General features: G+C 34.3%; 1 protein-coding gene across 2 annotated transcripts in view; it reads right to left on the minus strand.

Moving 5' to 3' along the window:
* The window catches only part of LOC125656014 (uncharacterized), a 36,746-nt gene that overhangs the window by 17,596 nt on the left and 1,133 nt on the right, over nt 1-18,017 (minus strand). The window contains exons 2-5 of one of the 2 annotated variants that reach the window (XM_048886583.2): nt 10,058-10,108; nt 5,046-5,307; nt 4,546-4,653; nt 2,344-2,473 (exon numbers count right to left, since the gene is read on the minus strand). In XM_048886583.2, the coding sequence (XP_048742540.2) occupies nt 2,344-2,473; nt 4,546-4,653; nt 5,046-5,307; nt 10,058-10,090 (533 nt within the window). In that variant the 5' untranslated portion in view covers nt 10,091-10,108. Of the gene's footprint in view, nt 1-2,343; nt 2,474-4,545; nt 4,654-5,045; nt 5,308-6,392; nt 6,587-10,057; nt 10,109-18,017 lie in introns of those variants that run through there. The other variant, XM_056143744.1, reaches the window with a different exon arrangement.

The following is an 18,017-nucleotide window of genomic DNA, read 5'->3' on the forward strand; positions in this document are numbered from 1 at the left end:
TGCTTACTCTTCCTAGGCACCTGCTCCGATTTATGGTGTGTCCAGGGGTCCGTGTTTGCCCAACTATCAATTTTGTATTGCTTATAGGAGTTATGAGATTGATCACTGTTCGTTTTCGTCACCTTTCGTATATGTGATGGGGCATTATCATGAAGTAAAAGAACAAGCCTAAATTCTGACACAGGGCGTCGTTTATGAAAATATTTCTTGAGCCTTTTTAGTATAACATCTCGGTAATACCGACCTGTAACATGTTTGTCCTTCGGCACCGGGATTTGTACCGCTATACCATCACGTGAGAAGAATATTCAATAAAGAATCTTCTTTGCGCTCATGGTTCTTTTTGCAACTACAGACCTTCTACCGTGTTTAGTTAGCCAGATTTTGTTTCCAATTTTTCTTACTGGTTCGAAATAGTAAACCCATGTTTCGTCACCAGTAACAGTGTCTGCAAATTGTCTTTGATTGAATTTGTGAAACATTTGCGCAATTTCTTAGAGGTTTGTACTCGTACCCGTTTTTGGTCATCTCTCAATATGTGCGATATCCATCTGGCAGAAATCTTTCGCACTTTCAAAATACGCTTCAAAATGAAATACACCCGCGATAGCGATATGCAATATCACGAATTGTGTATCTGACATCACTTTCAGTTATTTCCTGACTTTTGAGACATTTGCCTTGCCTGTTACAGTCACAGGTTGGCCAGATTTGGCTGCATCTTTGACGGACTCTGTGCCAATCAGAAAGTTCTTTCACCACCCCTAAGAACTATCTCATAAGATACATCATCAGATCCATAAACTTTCCCCAATCCAGTACAAATATGCTGTACTGAATGACCGCGTTTCGTACGAAATTTTATATAAGCTCTTTCTCAATATTCTCAACTTGTTTCCCAACCATTTATTACAACAGTGGTCAACGACTGGCTCTATTGAAATGACTATAAGGTTAAAACTACGTGGAGCTGAAGACTCGTGTTCTTACTGTTGGAAAGGTATTGAATAGAGGTATGCAAGAGTGTCATTATTCACGAAATAGTGCAAAGCGTTATCGCGCTGTGGTAAAATACACATTACATATCGAACAGCCCTCGTAAATGATGTGATCTAAATGCATGTGTGTACTATTTTGATTGCTGTTTATTTGTTGGGGTTCTGAAGGGTTTTTAGTCTCTTAGTGTGTCCGTGCATCTGCCTTTAACGGATATTAGCAAGAACCCTTTAGTCCCAAGGACTTACAGCGTTGTCTAAAATGTGTTTTCAGATTATGCTGTCGACATTGTTGATCATTAAGAGCACATAAATTACCTTATGGTATTACAATAGTATTCAAGGTTCCACCTCGTTGTCATCCCAAGAAATATATACTTTAAACACCACTATTCCTGGTGAAGAGCTGCAAAATCTAGGCCTATGTTAGGCACTTTCGGCATACCGCATCTTTATCAAACTTATTGGATTGTGGATTGAAATTACTCCAAAGTTCAATTGTATATATCAAAATGGATACAATTGTGTGATCAAAGAAATGGACAGTTGTTTTTATACCTGGATTAAGTTTTATAAACTCTATTTTTTTTATGCTTTCAATGTTTTTCTATATAATTCATATTGTATTAAAGTGAAAGAACAAGATGCTGAAAAATAACGACCGATCGCAAGATATTGATAATTTAAAACTGAATCAAGAGCTATGTTGTTGCATAAAAATATTCTTTTATATTTTTCCATCTTTGTTGACAATTCGTGTTTTAATCATAGAAGGATTGACCGTTAGACATCAGTCAGAGCAGTATTTTTAAAGCTTGTCAAGTTTTTCTTGAAGTTTGTTTTTTACAGACGTTAATAATATAACAAAATCGTCAGCATATAACAAGCACATGCTCGTTATTCAGAATAATAAGATCTATACATTGATTGAAGTATCTCGAAAGATCACTGTAGGCATATATTTAGTACTTTGATTTTTACAGTGCACATCAGAGTTACTGACTTCATACATTTTCTTATTAATTTTGTAAAATACCCCTATGTCTAGCAATTTCAGCTTGAATCCGGCATGCATAACAGCATCAAAAGCTTTTTGGATATCTACGAAACATAAATAAACCCTACCTTCTTTAGTGTTACAATATCTATAAATGATATATTTTTTTTTAAAAATAAACATGTGGTAAGATGTTCTGTGGATTTATCAAATCCAATTTCACTATTATCAATAATATTGTTTGATGTCAAATTTTGCTCCAATCTTCTATTCACGTTACTGTTAAAAACTTTTCCGATTGCACTGCATGTTTTATTATACATTTTGTGCTTTCCTATAACTAAACTTTACCCTGTAGTTGGGGTCTGTGTGACGTTAAGGTAAGATGTAGTATTGAGGTAGAGTGTCGTCTCTGTCGCCATCGTAGTCGACGGCTGCGCTGAGGTTAATGATCCTCTTACTTCATCATAGCATTCAGGATCTGCATGTCAAACGAAATCAATACATGTTACGTTATTGTAAAAAAGCATGCAGTGCAACATAAAGCGGATTTCGTTTGTTTGGTGAGACATAAATGATGTAAAAGGGTACAGCATCTTGATATGTACACTGTGTCACAACCAGCGAAAGACTCGTATAATTAACAAACCTGCGAGATCAATAAATAAAATAACATATTTTTGTTGTTTTAAGTTTAATTTTAGAATTTGTCACTCCTTTGGAGACATCGCCAGATTACGGTGATCGTTTCTCATTGTGCGCATGCCTATGCTGACACTGCAACTCTGTTTTAAGATCATAACCGAAAAATTTCTGATGCCGAGTACTTGGCGAAGAAGCATCCACTACCTATCTTAAGAACTCGGAACCTCCCGGAAGAAACAATCACTACTTATGTTAAGAACTCGAAACCCCTAATGTGAGCTACCCATGATAGGCCACTGCGATCGGTATAGACTAAATACATCACATAGGACGATGCAAATACTGTTAATTTCAAATACTTTGAAGCATATCAGTAATCGGGATGGTATACTGAATGGTCCCCAATACTCCATACTTTTAAACCGCGTTGCAAACGATGGTGAAATAATATATTGGTATTTCAGTTAACTGCATTCAAATAAGATGTTCTTGTCAGTCTCTATGATCACATCATGTACCAATAGAAAAAATATATTTTTTAGATAAAGATTCTAGTATTCAGTTTACTTCACTGGGATAATAAGTGGGGCAAACAAGTAATCAAATTATGTGAAGCCTAAAACATTTAAATGGTTCATTATAGCTTATACATCCACTTCAGACTAACATAGACTTTTCAAATATGGCAGTACCACCCACCCTGATATAATGATGATGCGGTGATACAGAAACAGTATGCCCTGGGTTATGCTCAAAATATTCAAAATATAGTTTAGGATTTCTCTCATTACTGACTGATGCTTTCTGTTCTCATTATTCTTAAATGCAGTGCTTGTATCTAAATGCACATTTAAAATGGGTGGCGGGGACGAAGTAGCAGAGCTCTTAACGTTGGGGAATGTCGAAGAGAACGCACAATCGTGTTACACAACTACTTATAGCTAATCGTGTGGCTGTAGATTTGTTATTACAAAAAGAATCGAAGTTGCCGATAGATTCGTGTTACACTCTAGTTATTTGTACGAATCTTATCCCTGCTTCCAAACGATGTCTAACATTATATACGTTGACCTCCCAAAACTTCCTATCAGTTATTTTGGTTTTGTATATCAATATAACTAATGACTACTGCGTATACAGACCTATACGTTATTTTGGTTTTGTATATCAATATAAGTAATGGATACTACGTATACAGACCTAGATTTATTAAAACAATGAAATGCTTTACTGTTTTCTCCGGTAGAACATGTTCAGCATTGCAGAAAAATGTATAACTCCGTTAGCAGATTATATGATTTTTCCCACAATTATTGCTACCTTCATTGTCCGATAAAACAGCAAAGGGGGACATTATATTCTTCATATCCGTGTTTGCCCAACTATCTATTCTGTATTGATTATAGGGGTTATGAGATTGATCAGTGTTCGTTATCTTCTCCTTTCATCTATATCTGTATGTATTTTTAGATAAAAGGTATATCTAAGTACTAAAATATATAGTTGACCATTTCTTTACTTTAAACAGAACAGCCAATGTACCATTTGACCTTGGTGACGCTCCATATTTAGTAATTGTTACACAGGCATGTGGTACTAAAAATCGAACTAGTTTGTTATAAATATGCATTCATTGTCGAGTATGAAAACAATGTCAATTTGAAAGGATATATAAGAGAAAAGATTCAGTGAATGTGAAATAGGAGTATGACATCACTATCAATATGTGCGGTCAAATACATGTATATCTCTGCATTCAAAAAACATCTTTTGGCTAAAATTCCTGCGTTTATGAATGTTTGAGTTCAGATATATTATTGTACCGTAATAAAACTTACAGATAGCAGTACATACATTTATAAGTTATATTATTGTATCGTAATAAAACTTACAGATAGCAGTACATACATTTATAAATTTCAGACGAATTGTAAACATTTGGACATGTCTTGCAATTTGTTGAATAACTAACACGGATACTCTGTAACTCTGTAATAAACATGGCACATTTTCTTGCTACAAAGAGACACAAATATTACAAAATATATCTGATATTCATTTGTTAAATCTATATTGGTATGAAAAACATTGATAAAATAAAAAAAAAAAAAAACATTTATCGACACTTGATACAAACAAAAATCAAACATGATCAAAGTAGATTTTTAAAGTATGGAATGGAATATATTCCAATGTTTAAAACAATGGGGGAAAGCATATAGTTATACGTGGAGGGGAAGTTAATATATTTACAATTTTCAATATCATACAAATTTAAAAGTTCCTTATTTGTTTTAGTAATTTTACTCGTGTACTTATTACAACCAAAATATTCAAAAAACATATATATCAATCTATATATGTATTCATTTTTGTTTGTATCACGCGTCCTTAAGGTAGAGCTGTACATTGGATGTATATTGATGTTGCACAGACTTCAACTGTTCCATTCAGCCACTGATTGAGGACGCAGTGGTACTCAAAAGATTTACACATTTTAGGGATGTTTCGGCAGGATTTTCTCATTGAAGCTGCATCATGTTCCTTTTTGTTGATTGGACAGGCATTAACTGATTGTTCTGTAGATATCGATTCTTTGCACGCAGATGCCGGCAGTTCTATATTGTGTACGAAATTTCCTTGGAAGGTGATTATGAGAGTTAACATTACCTAAAAAAAAAGACGATATTGTAAATTGTGTATACTTATATATGTACTTATGGTTGATCAAAGTGTTGCTGAGAAGGATTTTGCTATGCTTGACACTACCCAGTTTGGAGATATTCCAACAAGAGCCCCATGGTACAAAATGCTCACTTGAGTACTTATCTGTATATTCTTCGAAATGCGCATCTGGTGCATCGAAATTGGTACCGTATAAGTTTTACATTATGAACCCTGGGTCGAAGCCTCTGCTGGTGGACTGATAGTCCCCGAGGGTCTATACAGCCCAGTAGCTAAGTACTTATTATTATCTTGAAAATATGGATGTATATTTAATCGCTGTTATAAAATTTAGAAATTCATTTCAAAATTAAGGATTATCTTCCTCATGCATAGCTCTTATCCTTAGACGAATTTGACTCCACTTTTTGGCACGCTGGTGTTGGCTATAATAGCTCTAGAATTTCATTGTTATTTCAGATTTCAAACATTTTGGTTGATCATCACTGAAGAGACATTATTTGTCGAAATGTGCATCTGGTGCATCAAAATTGGTACCGTATAAGTTTTACATTCTATACATCAACTGCTTTTGGAACTTTTTGTAATATTGGCTTCATCGATACGAAGTTTAAAATGAAAATGAAGCCAATATTACAAAAATGTGTTTCCATATCAATGCAGTCTCCTAATTATAAAGGATAATATTATCTATTTTATTCAATACGATTTAAACTAGTGTCCCCCGTCTTTTTCGGGATAATTCACTTTAAACAACCGTGATTGCACACTTCATTGGGAATTTACACATGAATCTAACAAACCTTTGACCTAGTGGATCGCAAACGAAGATTTTACAGAGGTACAGATGTAAAATATTTCCACATGAAATTATAATCCCCTCTGTGATCTACCGTGTATATCCCTACCCTTGTTAAACGTTTAATCCTTATCGTGGCATCGCCTTCACCAGTGGAGGGGGTACGACTTGCACAATTTTGAATTGAGGCTAATATGGTATTTTATTACGAGAAGAGAACTCGTAGTTGACTCTTCTAACTTTTTCAAACACATAATTTGTTTGCCCTTACCTTATGTATTCAGACTTCTTATGATTTAACGTCATTTGTGTGAATAAGGTTGTTTTAAAAATCTAGTGGCATAGATTCTGGCAAGTATGCATGGACGTCATGAGTGTTGTGCAGTATATGTTATTCTTTAATAGTTCATGCATAGTGACGTCATAGCTGTAGCATAAACAGAACATGACAACACACGCAATAACATAACACCTGAATAACTACAACATAAACAGAACATGATAACATACGCAGAAATGTGACAAAAATTATAAATTTACAACACATAAGAACACAATGTAACATACGAGTACATTAACCACATAATATCAAAACATACACATAATATAGTTCTAAACCACAAGTGTAAAATTGACAACAAAGCATACAAACATAACATAACACAAAACCATAAGTGTAAGAATTACAACAAAGCATAGAAGCATAGCATAGCTTTAAATCATAAGCGTAAAAATTACAACCAAACATAGAGACATATAACACAACACCATGACCGTAAAGATTACAACAAAGCATGCAAACATAACATAGCTCTAAACTATCATCGTAGAAATTACAACAAAGCATAGAAACATAACCCGTCATAGTATAACGACAAAACATTACAACATATGCATATCACATTTAGCACTAAACCATACACAGCTAACATTTCACATTTCATCGTTCTTGTATATAAACGAGGTTTGTTGTTTGTTTCTTGCCTTTGAGAAGTTTTCACTCCGAAACATCATCTACAGTTGGTGAAATGCCACATGTGTTGACTTATGCATGAGCTCAATACCATAGCAGTGAGGGGTAATTGTTTTTGTGCCAATACCTACAGAGACGTTGAATTACCTATGTGTTTAAAATCATATCCAAAAGACCCGTGGTTTGTGTTGCTCATGTCGAGATCTTGGCAAAAAACTGTGATTATCTTTCTGATTCTATGTTTGCAAATGACTCTAACAAATTGTTCTTGGTGGTTTTTGAAAATGTATTTTTGAAACAACCTCATAGAAGGTATCTAAATCCGTATTGCAGCATTGTTGCCTCCTCCTAGTCATGTATAAAACCAACACGTAAAGAACCCTTCTGATTGATTAACTCCACTTCCTGGTCTGGTTATCAAACAATAGCGAACACTGACTCTTTGTCATTTTAAATTCCGCGTTCGTTGTACGAGTTTGTTCTGGGCCATCTCTGAGTTCAACCTGGTCTCTTGTCCGTGGGTCATGGTTTGAACTTATTTGAACATACACATACATAATACTATATAAATATACGAGGTATAATAAAAAAGTTCGCGAACTATCTTTATATCTATATAGACCACAGGTCGGTTCTGAATCTAAATTGGCACACATATAGCCGAAATAATGTATCAAATATAGCATGAATTGCATATCAATTTTCGTCACATTTGTGACGTCAAAGTGTAAAGATAATATGAATTTGTAGATGACTGTGACAAAAATGGATGATTCAGAAGTATTTGAGCAGAGAATGGTTATAAAGTTTTACGTAAAACTTGATAAAATTCTTTACGGAAATATGCAATGATATATATCCTATAATAGCTCTAAAACTTCATTGTTATTTCGGATTTCAAACATTTCGGTTGTGCATCACTGAAGAGACATTATTTGTCGAAATGCGCAGCTGGTGCATCAAAATTGGTACCGTATAAGTTTTACATACATAAAGTCTGTGGCGATAAAGGTCTTGCCATAAGATCAATAAATAAGTGTATGGAGCGCTTTAGTAAGGGAAGGGGTATACGATGATGTTCGTTCTGGGTGCCCAGTGAATGTTAGTATGGAAAGGAATGCGTCCCAGGTTGAACAGTTAGTATTCAAAGATCGATGAGTCACTATTAGAGAAAAAGTTAACGATCTTAATATGTACAGAAGATCGTGACCAGTAAACTTCGAATGCAGCGAATTGTACATGATTCCTCGCCTCCTTCTGCCGAAGTAAAAGAGCATGTGGGTAAATTTTTGCCAGTTTTATGTCAATATGTATGCAAAACAAGAAACAAAAGTTCATAAATAGAATTATAACATGTGACCAAACATGGGTACATTTCTACGAACCAGAAAGTAAATAACAAAGTTCAATTTGGGAGCATCCATCCTCTCCATTCCCATTGAAAACAGGTGTAACGAAGTATGTGGGGAATGCCGTGTTCATTGCTTTCTGCGATATCAGCGGAATTACTCTTAATCACAATGGCACCCTAAATCTTCATCTACTGGAGACTACAATGCGCCTGTCATTAAATGAAATTAATGTAAAGAGAAAGCGCCAGATCTGATCCAGACTGGATTCATTCTGCACCAGGACAATTCACCTAGCCATAAGAGTTCGGTTGTGATGGACATCATGGAAACACGGGGTATAGAAATCCTAGCCCATCCCTTTACAGTCCAGAGTTGTCAATTTCTGACTTCTGGCTATATCTAGTTTTGAAAGATAACCTGCTGAGAGAGAAAGATGTTGGTACTATTGTTAATAGTGTACAACGGAACAGGTCATATGATGGCTTGGGTCACGTGCTCCGGGTGTGCGCAGATCAATGACAGAAGTACATTAAAGTTGTAGTGGCCTATTTTGAAGAAGAATAAACTCCTAAACCCACTTTGATTTGTATCATGTAATATATTCAGCTAGAACGCGAACGTTTTGATCACCTCTCTTACAGTCAAGCAAATGTTTGTTCTCGTCTGTATACTTCAAGTATCTCACATCAGAGCGGAACGTAGCCCATTATTTGAATAAACGTTAATCAGTTTTAAATGTAACTAAAGATGCTCGAATAGAAAAATGGTAGAAGTCAGTCTCACGGTTCCCGATAATTGCAAATGTTAAAACTTTTTCAACAACAGCGACGACAACCATGTAATGATGTTACATTTTGAGTATAGTATGCCAAAATTATAGTCAGAGTTCTGACAAACAGAACACAACCCAAAGGGGACCGTACTATTTGTCAAAACCCTAAATACTGTTTTTGCAAGGTATACGAAAAGTGCAATATCATCTTCATTTCCAGATAAATCTATATAATACGTCTTAATAAAGCAAATGGCGATTACACCGAATGTGTTACCAATAAATGTTTTAAACACTGTATCAATTTGTTTGTTTGCATTTGGTACATAACTATCAAAAACGGATGATAACGAATCAGTTTTGTAATTTCAAATACTTTATTATGGTTACATTAATCAGAGGTAAACTTGAGTAAATATGTATATTTGTCCGTCATAAGTGTTGGACTTCCATGCCGTAATGGTCAGCGCGTTCTCTGAGCAAGCCACTGCCCCGGTTTCGAGCCTTGTGTCTCTGAATAATTTGGGGAAAATCATATAAATGTAAAGAAAATGTAAAGACACAACACAAACAGTGATAGTGCACGTTTATCTGCTCTGTGTGAAAGTAGTAGGGTACCGTGTATACATGTATAGGCAGAAACTAACCGGAAGCTTAAAGGCATTATAAAAACAACACAACAGCAGACAGATAATGCGCATACAAGTGTCTTGATCAAAAAGACTTGATCATAAGGCTCAGGTGAGCTAAACTATTGATTATAGATTTTTCTGCAAAATTCAATAAAAAGATGAGTATTCTATCTAGAATCTTTCTATTGTACATAGTTTCATAATTACCCACTCTATACAGGTGTTCCGGATTTTAGGCATCGTGACTGACGTGAAGGCCTGTAATGAAAATTATGGACGAGAATAAGACAGACACTGAGAAATTAAGTAGAATAAAGCAAAACAACAAGATAGGTGTTTAGGTCATCGTTTAATGACGTTTCTTTTTCAGTTTGCTGAAAGATTTTTAGTTTGATTCCAGGAAAGTGAAACATCTTAAATGAATTGACATTTTGTCAGCAAAATCAACATTTTAAAAGGGGAAAATGTTGATCAGAACCTTGTCGCGGTGGTTTAGAGGTAGATCTTTCACCCCACATGCGGAAGGTTGGGGTTCGAATCTCAGCCGCGACAGACCTAAGTCGTTAAAAAACCCCAGGTAGTGACAGTTCCATCGCCATACACTCGGAATCAGGTGTGAATGTCACGGGTCCTCTGAGATTACCATAAACACGGATGTCCTTTGTCACAGAAAGTGTGACACGATAACGAACCCTCACTGCTCAATGGCCGTAAGCGCCGAGCATATGCCTAAATTTGAAGCCCTTCATCAGTAGTGGTGACGTCCCCACATGAGTGAAAAATTCTCAAGTGGGACGTAAACCAAGATACAATCAATCCATTAATTATCAGAACCTTGAGTTATATCATTGTATTTCTGAGGATTTGAGTATGTCCAAAGTGAAGTAAATCTGAAAGGCGTGATTTAAACCCAACACAAGCAATAGTTTTACAAGTATATCTTGAATACCTTAATGAGATTCAGGGATCATTTTGAGAATGGGTTGGTAAAGTTTTTCTAATGTTACAAGAGATGCCCTTTTAAATGTGCATATCAGTTTCCATATACATAGAGTGTTTTGGCCTCGATGGAAATGCTGACTGTGTTGGTAGATATCCATGTATGCATCTCCTTATTTTTTTCATTTCGATCACTACAACTACTATTATGAGCAAAGCTTGGACTGGCCGAAGGTCCGTCCGCGAAGCAAGGTAACACGTATGTAAAAAAAATAGAAAATCAGCAAATGAATGGAGATAATCTCTTCATACATTCATTGAAAAGTTTGTTATCGTTATGGGTTGCGCAATTTTGTTTTGTTTATTAGTTGCTTCTACGGTTATTCTTGTTTTAATTTTGAATGCCAAAAATACAAGACTGGCGTGCAATTTGTAATCAAACAATCAGGTTATTAAAATGAATGGTATGATTATCAATTTTACAGTTTTTAGCCAATCACCAAATAGAAAAACAGTAATATGACTAAATAGATGAATGAGGCCATGAGTTCCTTTGAACAGAAAAATACGATACAGTGTATATTTGCTCTTACTGTTTTATCACTTTGAAATTGTTGGTTAATTTTGTTCAGTTCTAAATGTCCTTTTTGCAAACACGATGTATTGTTGTTTAAAATTGTTTGATTTGATAAAGAGATAAATGTGACGTCACAAAGCACGGTTTACATTGGCTAGCGTTATATTTCCCGCGATAAATGAATAGGCGGATCCTGTATTTATCCTCATATATATATATATAGCGCAAGGGGATTTTCATAAATAAAACAAATATATATTTTAAAGTGAATTCTAATTTACCGTACTTAATCAATAGAATTATGAACGCTAATGGTCACTTCATCCTTCGCTTGGTCTAACGTTCACACCGTATATATATTAATGAATAAGTGTAAATATTGCAATAAGCGGCTCATGGACAATATCGCTCATATGAGTAACATCGGCCCATATGCAATGATTTCACTTATATTCTTGTATGTAAAACTTTGATCCTCTATTGTGGCCCCATCCTACCCTCGGGAGCAAGATTTTAGCAAACTTGAATCTACACTATTTCAGGAAACTTTCATGTAAATGTAAACTTTTCTGGCCCAGTGGTTCTTAAGAAGAACAAGATACAAGATTTTAAAGATCTCCTCTATATGTTTGTATGTAAAACTTTGATCCCCTAGCGTGGCCCCACCCTAACCCATGGAGCCATGATTTTGATAAAATTGAATTTGAACTATGTCAGACTGGCATTTCTGTAGGTGTGCGTAACAAAGAAGGATAACTCTAATCATTTTAAGATTCGGGCTTGGACTGTACAATATTCTTGTGCATAAGCAGACTGCAAGTCATTGTGATTGTTGTCTAACAAACTCAGTCAGGTAAATACATATACTACCACAAAATGATATCAGGCAGGGCCAGCATGGCGGCCATATTGCTCATTTACGTGCATCTAGGAACACTTACGATAGCCCTAGACCACTCGTGGAGTTAAGATCAATATTGATTAACTCTACGTTTACGTAGTGAAACGGCAGCTGGAGGAGATGAAAATGTGAAAAGTTTACGACGACGATACGACAACAACAACGACGGACAATGGACACATTTCGATCAGAATAGCTCACTGCATTCGGTTCAGATGAGCTAAAACGGTTTGAATCAGTTTATTAAAACTTACAATTTATGTTTTACTTGAAATCAACACAATTCCAAAATAACTCATGAATCATCCATAGGCTAACAGATGTGATAAAATCAATTTTGCATTCATAATGTTTGTATGCAGTGGCGTAGTGGTTAGAGCATCGCGCTCAAAATCCCGATTTGAAAATACATGAGTGTGTTTCACGCAGGTATATACTTTTATTTATGAACCTTTACGAATCATGTCGGCGTGAATCATCACTGTTCACACCATCATGCATCAAAACCGACATCTATTTCTTAAAGGTATAATAACGTTTCGCTCTTCTCGTTTGATAATCGAGCAGTATTCTCATGAAAACGTTTCAATATATACATGTATATATGCTACACTGAACTGTGGAGACAGGAAGGAACAGTATCTAAATCATAAAAACGGCCAATGTTGTATACATATAAAAGTGATAAATATCCTTATCTAAAATACGAGTATGATTTTCTGTAACTCCAGGTCCTCTCCGAATCCTGTTCAGGATCACAGTTTATATCTTGGATCATCATTTTCAATCTGAAACCATTATTTAATTGATTGATCGCATTACAAGACCGATCATGTTCAGATGGCGTCATTACAAAATACTTAGTATGAAAATCATGTAAATATTTCATGAAGTTACAAGGCGCATTACGTTTCATTTTGTTCTGATGGGAATTCCATTCGAAAATTATGTCAGTCACTTTTCCCTGCATAACTATCATGGAATTTTAAAAGCATAAATCCTTTGATTAGTTGATAAAAATAAAAACGTTCTTTATACATATGCAATTTCTATTTCATCCTGTGAAACATTATTGACGCCGTGCGCTTTGCTGGATTGCTGATAGCTGATTGTTTTTGCCTGTCGAAATTCTATATCGAAAATGACACACTATGTTACGTTATTCGTGCTGTCTATTTCCTTTTTACAAACTCCTTTATTATCACTGATCCTTCTGTAATTTATATATTTGCTCATTTGTCTCTGTCCCCCAGACTCGTGTCCGTTGCAAGTTACAAGAAACATCTGTGTAACTTACGCGTACATAAATAACTTTCCCTACTTTATAGTTATGTACACTGACCAACAACGTACGTTACTATCACCAATAACTCGCCAGAAAAGTTTCGTAAAAGTATGCACAAATATATGACCACACCATTTTCGTTAAGCAGCATAGAAAATGCATAAAACCTCGTTAAAATTACAACATCTTCATTGAAACAGTTTTTAAAAACTGATGATAATATATAAATCAATTGTGGCTATCATTGTATTTTTAAAAAAGATATCCAATAGAAAATGTACCAGCATAAGAGTTATTGCCCTTGACAATACTTTGTTTTTCAATATAAATAATTTTATATAGAAAATATAAACCCTTTTCTGGTTCAAATAATCTACCAAATTTTTCATTGCATCCAGTGAATAAAATTCTCACAAAAGATATATTTCTAGCACGAACAAAATTTAATTTAATAAATAATTTTACAAAACCGATATGAGGATAGACCTACACGTGTAAGGCTGACACTGATTTGATAGGATAGTTTTATTTAGACATTCATTGCAGCCATTTTAAGTTACCGGGACATATCTATTTTTATAACCTTACTTATGGCGGATTACTTGTACAGTTTACATTCCTGTAACAGTCGTTACCAATTTACAATAATAACGTCACACGTTACATGTTCAACTACACAACATCCAGTTCTTACTGTACCGTGCTCTCTTAGAATACAAATTTTGTGGTAACATTGTTTGGGCCAAATTAAGATAGTACCAAACACTTGTAAAAGTAGTTTTCGCCTCGATCTCTTCAGTTCATTTATTTGATGAATGAAATTCCCATAATACTAATATTCAATGAAGTTTTGAACAAACTACATGCAATATAAGCCAAAGCATGCATTTTAGTATATTCTGGAAAAAAAATGTGGGATACATCCAATATCTTGGGGGTCAGGGAGTCTAAATCTTGAATGCATTTCATTTTTGCGAGATTTAATTGTCTATCAGAAAGTAACGGGTAACTTTTGTTGTGTAGCTAGTATAGACCTGATATGTGTACACATCAATACGCAGTCAATGCTCTTACAGGATAATGAAGGTCAAGGTCCTATATTAAGGTTAAAGGTCAAATATCATGACATCGTTTGCCGAATGTGTTATTTTGTTCTTCATAAACTTTTCTAAAAAGTCCAAAATATCCAAAATCCTAGTTTGAATTCTCTTCATTTTAAAATAATCAGTTTCTGTATCATTTTGTTCATTATATTATATTTTTTTTTCCAAAATTTAAATAATGCATCTCCTTTTACAATATCTTGATATGAAACTATTTTAAGTTGAAGATGTGCTATCGACGAGCCATGCATGTTATATTGTATATCCTGGTATACACAAATATATCAATTACAACATATGTTGTCGAGATTTAGTCGCAAATAGGTCAGCTGTAAAATAAATATTATGAATGTTTGTGATATCTCTATAGATAATCTTTCCATAGTACACACTCTTATCACCAAAGTTCGTTGGTGTCTAACTGGGGTCAGACACCCTATATTTGAAACTAAGGAGAGAAAAATATTTGGGATACCGTACATTTCTTTATAACATGCACAATAAGAGATTTTGTTCCTGAAAACAAAAATATTAAAGTTTCAGAAGAAAATGAACTTGAGGAAATATTTTACGTATCTGTTTGGCTTATTATATTAAAGGACACATCTCATATTTTCAAAGTATACAACATTACATGCATTTCGTCTTCTTTATGCTTATAGTAATTAATTCTAATAGTTCGTTCGCCGAAATTTTGCGATAATTAACCACAATACAGACTTAAATCTAAGCCCCGATTTCTAAAACTCTAGTTAATTAGGTAGGTAGTCACGTGGTACAGTGACGTCACATGCGCCCTTCGGATTGTGAAAGTAATACGAGATATTATTAAAAACTCAACTTTTAGGGGCTTAATTCATTTACCATGGGCAACATTTTAAATCGTGTTGCTTCGCACTTTTATTCAGTTTGTGAGTAAAATGTCCGGAGTTTACACATCGAGAAATTCTTCAAAAAGAATGTTTAATCCTATAGTAAAAACCCAAATATAGCGAGAAAAGCGTGTATGAAATCGGCAATATTGTGAGTAAATAATGTTTATATGGGTTGTTGTCTACGAACTGTTTGATGATGTTATTCCTTTATACATCTGTAATTGGCGCTGTTTTTCTAAAATAAACAGTGCAATCATTATTTAATTTTGGATTAGACAAATTATGATACGTTAAATTGTTAACAACTAGGCCCTATGCCAAGCTATTGTCACGAGTGCATTTCGGAAAGTAAGAAAAAGACAATACACACACAAATCAATAAAAATATTCAAATTTAAAGTGGTAATCACATTATTTTATTTTGATAAAGCACTCTTATTACTATTTTTGAAATGTGATCTGCACGTCTTTAGGTAGTACGAAGTGGGAGCGCGGCGTTATACTGACGCACTCAAGATACTACGAGTTCATTAAGGAAATAATGTGATAATTCAATTTAAAGTTAGGAAATACAATATTCTACTATTTGTATAATTAAAAGTTCAATTATTTTGTATCTTTAATTTTTTTTTGTAAATCTACCAGTTGGTAGCAGTTACACTGTATCGTCAATATATATGTTGTTACAAGGTGAAGGTCAGTTGATCCGGGTGTGTATTGAATATTAAAGAGCAAAATAGAATGTATGCTATAGGCCTACCAGTGCATATAGCTTCGACATATCGATTTTCTCGCAGTTTATCAGGGTCCCTCTCCAAGCGGGTTTTAAAAAGGTGACTGGGTGTGTGTTTAAGGTAAAGTTCTTGCTCAATCAAAAAAAATATCCACGTCTTTTTTCTCATACCTTCCTTCGAAAAATTGAAAAATACTCAGTCTAAATCCTTTCTACCGACAAATAGTACACCCGAGCACGGCACAACATATTTTAATGCATTATTATTTACAAGCCGTTACCGTGATAATTGTTTTTTTTTTGTCGATTAAATCTAATCTGTTTATGAAATGGCTATTAGGTGTTTTCAAACCCGAGGGCGCATATGACGACACACATAATGGCGCGTAAACTAGCGAAAGGAAATATGCATATCCCAAGATTTGAATTTCATCGCTTTCAAACTCGAAAAATACGCAAAATATTTCATTTAAAACACATTTAAAGTAGTTTTAGGCATAAAAAGAATTAATTTTGTTGAAAAAATGAAAAAGTTTAGAAACATGCGTTGTGTCCTTTAAGTATGCCTTGGTAAAAAAAAATCAGTCAAACACATATTTTCATAAAACACTACTTTGTATACTATATGAGACATCATTATATGTACTCTTGTCACTATCTTTTAAAATTTGTGAATTAATTAATATTGACTGTAAATAAGCTTGTGTTGAACGTGCACTATCATATTTTAGTATTTTGTTTCTAGCAAGATAGCAGTGTTTAAATCTTTATTTGATTTGATTTATCTATATATTTACTAACTAGCAACATGATTGCAAAAATCTATTCATTGCTGATGAATATATTGCCATGTAAAAGATGTTTGCAGAAAACAAGCCGTAAACCTCATTTGAATGATGAAATGTTGCTGCATGCTTGCAGCTTATAGTTGTCGTACATCTGCAGGAATATTTCCTTATATGGGTATATGGATATTTGCAGCAAGCATGCTGCAAATCGCACTCACAAAGTAAAATGTTTGCTGCAAATATACATACTTATCTGCGGCAAACATACGTCAATGTACACTTTATTAAATAAAATCTGACTTCCGGTACTATTTGCAGCAATGTTTGTTGCAAACGTGCAGTAAATATTTGCAGTAAGGCTTTTGTCAGAGTAAGGTGCATATTGATTTATACCAGTGCAATGCAACGCTCAAAAGGTACGACGTCTCTATGCTATATTCATGCGATATGAAGAAGGCATCGGGGACGAGGGATGGGTGATATTTACTTCATAAAGACTTTCTACTCACACCATCCTATCTAAGCTATTTCAAATTGAAATACCGACATGTTGAATAACAAGAATTTACGGAGTATTTACAATTTCTAGTGTTAAAAATGTGTTTATGGTGAAAAGTAACTGTCCACTATAAATCTGCCTAAAATACTGACTATGACAGATTTTAATCCAAAAAGTGTTTGATAATGAAATTATTACGTACAATTCATATGCTTTTAAGTCACGCGTACTTTGTGTGAATATAGATTTCTGGAGGTAGGCTTTTATGCAATCAAAATAAAGCGAACCTTGCATTATCTTTTAAATTCTGTTTATCTTACTTTTTGAATCGCTCCTTTTAAATTGGTTGCTTTGTATATTTTACCAAGGAATTTCATCTAATTGAATGATAAATAAAATGATGTAAGTATCAACATAAAAAACCCAGATGCCATGTTATTTCATGAGTTGCTTTTTATATCGTAGGT

This window comes from Ostrea edulis, chromosome 7 (assembly GCF_947568905.1).
Source record: "Ostrea edulis chromosome 7, xbOstEdul1.1, whole genome shotgun sequence".
Lineage (NCBI taxonomy): Eukaryota > Metazoa > Mollusca > Bivalvia > Ostreida > Ostreidae > Ostrea > Ostrea edulis.